General features: G+C 38.0%; 1 protein-coding gene across 1 annotated transcript; it reads left to right on the top strand.

Annotated features, from left to right (window-relative positions):
• The first annotated feature begins 321 nt into the window (after positions 1 to 321).
• On the top strand, positions 322 to 6,397 carry LOC139731532 (sulfotransferase 1B1-like). The gene is made up of 6 exons (XM_071642415.1): positions 322 to 475; positions 2,980 to 3,239; positions 4,593 to 4,713; positions 5,326 to 5,423; positions 5,820 to 5,994; positions 6,288 to 6,397. The coding sequence occupies exons 1-6, from the start codon at positions 322 to 324 to the stop codon at positions 6,395 to 6,397; spliced, it is 918 nt and encodes a 305-aa protein (XP_071498516.1).
• The last annotated feature ends 453 nt before the right edge of the window (positions 6,398 to 6,850 follow it).

Raw genomic sequence — 6,850 nt, 5'->3', positions numbered from 1 at the left:
TTTATAAAACGCCATGCATATTTCAGCATTTCGGCATGTGTAATCAGTATGACTGCAAGGGTGTAAGGGGTGTATGGATATAATGTAGGTGTATTTCGTTGTAGGTGTATTACATGTTTTTACCTGTAATGCTATTGATATACTGATATATTTCATGTGTGAGTCTGTGCGTAGATGTGAGTTATTCTACTGCATGTAAAGCAACAAATCATGGCGCTGTCTTAGTCAATCTTTTGATCGACAATTGAAATGTGTAAGTACTGTTTATCATTTTGTATGCCTATCGATTTAATTTTGCCATTTCTTTTCTCAGTTTATGCGATGGCTGACGTCAAGGAAGGTCCATCAACGTCCTACAGACACAACTACCAAGGAATCGTATATCCAAACATATGTCTAGATTCTAGCATCGAGGGCACAAAATCATTGGAAGTACGTCCTGACGATGTTTTCATTATCACTTTCCCAAAATCAGGTAAGGACGGTAATTTTTTTCCATTTTATCACGTGTACAGTTTAGGTCCCATACACCAGTTGATTATTTTTCTGAGGATAAAAACGGGATGTAAATAAATGTGTTTTGTTGTTCGGTATCAAAATAAACTGCCGTGATGTACATTAGCCCTGCAATTTGGCAACACAGATAATTATCTATCTGATGGGAACCAAACAGTATTTGATATAGGCTATTATAGCTCTGACGTTTCCGCTGCAGAAGTGGTTATCATGTCGCTCAGCTATATAGGTTTACCTTTCATGCTGTTAATAAACTAACAACATGTAAAAAAAAACCAAAAGACAAACAATGGTTTCCAGGTTGTTGTTGTTGTTGTTGGTTTTTTTTCCAAAGATTATTAGCTCCACAAAATGCACTCGTATAATTCAAGACCCATGTGATTTTTTTTTTATATTTATTCTTTACACAGTCAGGGAACGAGTTTTCATTAAAAAAAATCTTGTTAAAATGTGTTTTTTTTTTTCAGAGAAACAAACATTTCCTGTAGAGACAAAGATTTTTATGCCTCCGCCACGAAGTGGTGCCGGAGGCATTATGTTTTCGGGTTGTCCGTCCGTCCGTCCGTCCGTCCGTCCGTCCGTCCTTCCGTCCGTCCGTCCGTCCGTCCTTCCGTCCGTCCGTCCGTCCTTCCGTCCGTCCGTAATGAATTTTGTGGACAGGGTAACTACCAAAACCTTTTGAGGTATCCTAATGAAACTTGGCATGTATGTGTATTAGGGGGTGAAGTTGTGCCTATCAACTTTTGGGTGCACATGCTCAAGGTCAAAGGTCAAAAGGTCAAGGTCAAATGCTTAAAATTTTTCTATTTCCCCCATATCTATGCAATGCCAGAAGATATTTTCTTGAAACTTAGTGTATACATGTACTACCCAATTAAGATTCTCTGGTGAAAGTTTGGGGTCATGAGGTCAAAAGGTCAAAGGTCAAAAGGTCAAGTAAAATGTTAAAATTTTACTTTTTTCTCTGTATCTTGGAAATTGTTCAAGGTATCTTCATGGAACATAGTGTATATGCATCTACTGACTGGCAGTGGTTATCTAGGGAATTTAGGGTTCATGGGGTCAAAGGTCAGGGGTCAAAGGTCAAGGGCAATACTTCAAAATCTTACTATTTTCCTTATATTTATGCAATGCCAGCAGGATATTTTTTTTTTAAACTTGATGTATGCATGTCTAACCCAATAGAGATTCTCTGGGATTTTTTTTTTTTTGCCAAGAAGGTCAAAGGTCAAAGATCAAGTGAAAGTGCTGAACTTACTTTTTTCTCCATATCTCGGAAGTGGCTCAAGTTATCTTGAAACTTAGTACATGCTGAATTTATGTATGTTCTGCCTGACAGTGCTTCTCTTATAAATCAAAGGCCAGATGAAAATGATAACAATTTACTGTTCAATACAGAAATTGCGCTTTTTCTCCATACCTTGAAAATTACTCAGTGCATAAACTTATGAAATGGTCAAAGTCAAGTTAAAGTTCTTAAATCCCCAAATACATGCTCTCCTATTCATCCAATTAAACATAGGTCAAGGAAGGTAAACATTCAATACATTTGTGACAAACATGTCATTTTAATATTTTTCCAATTTTGTGAAAATGTAATCACACATTGTCCACCTGTACTATAGACCTATTAGGAGAATCATGCATTATGGCGGAGGCATACCAGTCGCCATAGCGACATTTCTAGTTTGTATGAATTAACTTCATTCCAATTTTATCTAAACGCGGTGATTAAGAGAACTTGGTCAGCCCGTAGTTGTTATTCTGCAACCATTGCATACAATATTACAGTACTCTTGAACACAGCACAATAACTCAAAGTTCAAGATAGAAAAGAAAATGATATAGAGAAAGGATGTATATAGAGAACACACATAGACAATAAAAAAGACAAAATACTGGTAAATCGTAGTTATCTATACCCCATGTCACGATCCACGCGTATAACATAGCGCTCACCAGCAATGACGAAATAAACGGCAGTGAATGGAGTGGTGATAGAACATAATAACGGCATGTGTCACACGGGATAATGAGTTGCCAGAAATGTAATTGACAAACACATAAAGTACAGTTTTAAATAAAATACAAATGAATTCTTTAATTTTTGCGTGAGTTTGCAAATTACTGAACTTTCCTAATCTTATATCGAACTTCAAAGAAAAAGGTGGGTCTTCAAATTTCAGACCAGAGGTTCTGATTGCATAATGAAGAGATGAAAAATTCCCTTCAATATATAGGTTAAAGAGACTCTTATCCAGACCCTCACGGGCTAGTTGAGGGAATTACTATGGGCACTTATCTACGGCGTTTGGATTTAAGAGAAGAATAATGGCACGAGCATTGACACAATTGAGAATTCCCCATCTTCAGAAAAAGCGATGGCTGCATGGTTCTTTTCCTTATTTGTAAATACGATGATTCGACAACGTACAACCTTTTTCCCATGTCTATCGTTTTCAGGAACCCACTGGATGTCGGAGATTGTCGGTCTCATACTCAGCAACGGCTACTCGGAGAAGGTCGACCGTTCGCTGCTATCCTCGGCCATTGAGATGATCGACATGGATGAGAAGCTACCGAAAACCAGAGAAGAAGAGGAACAAAATCCTCCAAAGTTGACGCCGTTCATCGACATCATTCGTAAAGCGCCCTCACCGAGAACTATCTTAAGCCATCTCAGACGGGATCGCTTTCCTCAAGATATGCTGAAGAAAGCCAAGGTTTATATATACATGTAGTCATTCATTGCCCTTTCACGAGAAAAATGGAAACTTGGCAGAATGAGGTCATTGACGCTGGAAATGTTCACCTTATCGGACGCTTTGTTTCACAAGTTTGTTTCTTTGTTTGTTCGTTTTCAAATAGATGTATATAGATTGCTTTCCAATAGACCCAAAGCTATTAAGAGCTTTATACCAGGGCTTTCGTAACATCAAGGACCTAATATACAAGGACATTCATCGTATCATTAAATTATTCATGCACCTGTACATCTCAAAAGCGCCACAAAGACATTTTTAATATGCTTCACTGCTTTGATCCACATGACCGTCACCGCCAGCAAGCCGGGAGAAGAACAAGACGAAGATTCGAGAAATCTAAAACTACATATATGCGCAGAACAAAATAACTCACAAAAATTAAGTAAAGTGAATGTGCAATTGTGGTGTATGTTAGGAAATCATGCGTCAAACAATTTCGCTTGGGAGAAGCAGGCAGTTTTTAAAAGAAAGCTAACATTCTGGCAGAAAGATAGTCATTTGAGATCTCAACATTTCCCTTTTCCGCAGCTTATTCCAGAGCAAAAGGGATGGTAATGGTAGAGAACAGGTATATCTTGCCATGAGGCAAAGTATTATGCGTGTGCGAAAATGTGCGAATCAGCAACTTACTCATCTTTTGACACAAAATTTGTCATGTTCTCAGGTTTTGCTGCTTCCCATCATCTGTATTTATTCAAAGAAATTTCCGTCTGAAAAAGGCACGTCAGCGAAACGAGACTGTAATGAGGGAAACGATTCTTTTGTTAGTGATGATACAATGCATGATCACACAATCGTTATTGTCCAGACACCTGAATGTACTCATCGAGATGCACATACATAATCGTGTGGCGGTGACGATCATTACATCAAAGAAAGACTGCCGTGAACAGTCCATGTATATTAGGTCCATGGTAACATCAAAACAGCTCGAGTTTATAAACATATTACGATATTTCTGATTTTCAAATGCAAAATGGATGTTCAGTAACCAACGGTTTTTGCTTTCTCGGGGTTTCACTTACGAGTATTTCTATGCCATTGAGGGAGATTACTTCTAAACTGATTATACATGTATATTCGCTTTTGTCAAGCGTATGAACGCAGTTTCTTTTCTTTAAAAAAAAAAAATATTTTGTTCACTATTTCATATCAGAAATGAAGAAGAAAGAAAGGTTCATCTCCTTGAACCAAGACTAAACCATTCTATATAATTTGCTACATCGGTATCACTATCGTCGCTTGTACAGCCACGGATTGGTAATGAATAAAGATGTATCAAATTGTTTCTTTTATGTTGTCATATCCTAGGTCATTTATGTTGCCAGAAACCCAAAAGATGTAACATCCTCCTGGTTCAACATGGTGACACTCAACAATAAATCTCTTCCGATAAGTTGGGAAGAAAATTTCCGCGTATTCCTTGAAGGAGGTAGGTGCATTTTCCTGGTGTATGAGGAGTTGGGATTATATGGTTAGGGCAGCGAAAACAATCTCGTGTGCTGATCTTCTCTACAAAACGCGGCTGTTACGCTAGGTTTTAGAAGAAAATGATTGAAATAGGACAATTAATGTACAAGGATCTGTCAAAGTTTGTGAGTTATGGCATTTTGGAAGTACACGGATACGTTTATTTTAGATTAAATCGCCTTTGTGCGTGCAACTGCTGGGCATGCGTAATTTACAAGTGATTGTAATTTTTTCGATAACGTCTTGACACCTGCAATCCCCTCCAACCCCCCCCCCCCCATCTCTCACTGTTATTGATACCTTTTTACGTATAATTCTATGTGATTATTGGTGAAGAGACGATAAAAGAGATTTCAAAAAGGATTTTCTAGACAGACGGTATCATAGTAACAACTTCCACCAATACAGTACATTGTATATCGTCATTTCTTGTTCCATCATATTCCTCACAGGGGCACTATACTACCCATGTTGAAATAATTGCAATCTGCCGCAAATCTTTAACTCGCAATATCAAGATTCAAGTAACTTCGCGATATATTCTTCGTTCACATCTTCCCCATTCTTGTGACAGGAATGGCGTGGGGTTCCTGGCCGGAACACGTTAAGGAATTCTGGGAGATTCGTGGCGAACAAAATCTACTGTTTTTGTTCTACGAGGACCTATTATCGGTATGAGAAATTGCATGTAGGCCTACTGTACGAATTGCTAACATTTGACTCAAACACTATGCTTTCTCTGTGAACTGCCCGTCACATTTTACACTGTATATATTTCTAGTTTTTTTTTTTATTATCAGTAAAGTAAATTGAATAATTCTGTTCGAATCATGAATCATTCAGAGATGTTTCAACCCTCACGTAAACAGTCAGTGTATAAAAACTATTTGGTGTCCCCACGAAATCTGCTATGGACTATCAGAAATGTAATATAACGTTTAAAATTGAAATCATTAAAACGTGTCCTCGTCGTAACTGCTCAGTCCCTTTAATCCACAATGATTAGAGCGCGCCTTTTGCTTACATGTCTTCTCTCTCGTTCTCTCATGTTAACATCCAAACAATCAGGATCCCATTAAACACATCAAACACATTGCGAGCCACATCGGACGCCCTCTGTCGGAAGAGTCTTTGCAACGCGTGGTCGAGAATAGTTCCATCCTGGCTATGAAGAAAACGTACCAGAGAGAATCTGAGAAAAATGGTGGACGTATGGCAACGCACCAGCAGTTTCTTTCCAAAGGTTTGCTTCAATTACTTATGTAACCATACAGTAGACACAATGCGTGAATTATAAAAAATGGTCTAGATTTAGACCATGGTTTTTTTCATCTGCCCCATTCGGGAAATCGTCTTGTGGTTTAAATTGAGAAATTCGTGGCCTAAATCTTTCTAAACCACCTTTGGGAAATAGGGCTAATGCGATTGTAGCAATTTTCAGACCTGTAAGTTTTTAGCTATATCATCATTTGAGCAGTTGAGTCAAAATAGCCTGCATGCATATCAATTCTCCATTGTGAATTGATTTTCTTACAGGTATTGCTGGGGCATGGAAAGAACGCTTCACTGTGGCTCAGAATGAAACATTTGACAGGTGGTATCAACAGCAGATGGCAGGAACAGATATTCCAGTCAAGTTTGAATAGATATTTTCTTACAGTTTATATCACTTTATTCCAAGATATGTGTGTCAGTCACATAGTCTAAATGAGAAATGGAATTTCACATTCTTGATTGGGGATTTTAAAAAAAATACCTCTATCATGTCAGAGGCTAGCATGATGTGTCAAAAACTCTTCAAACTACAAGGTCTGGGAAAGGGTCAGTTCAAGGAATGGCAAATGAAATTAGGACATTAAACTGCTAAAATCATGAATTCACACTTGCTGTGAGTAAAGTTCAAGACAAAATGCATATGTGATGACCACAACATACATGTGGTAATCTTAAAGGACAAGTCCACCTTCACATACATAAGGATTGAGAGAATGCAGCAATATTAGTAGAACACATCAGTGAAAGTTTGAGGAAAATTGGACAATTCCTTCAAAAGTTACAGTTGTACGAATATTCTAAGTATCTGCGCAGTCACTGCTGGA

The sequence above is a fragment of the Diadema antillarum genome, unplaced genomic scaffold, assembly GCF_040938485.1.
Source record: "Diadema antillarum isolate AM-2024a unplaced genomic scaffold, OU_Dant_1.0 seq00000377_RagTag, whole genome shotgun sequence".
Classification (NCBI taxonomy): domain Eukaryota; kingdom Metazoa; phylum Echinodermata; class Echinoidea; order Diadematoida; family Diadematidae; genus Diadema; species Diadema antillarum.
The sequence above is the reverse complement of the archived record's forward strand: the minus strand, read 5'-3'. Positions and strand labels throughout refer to the sequence as shown.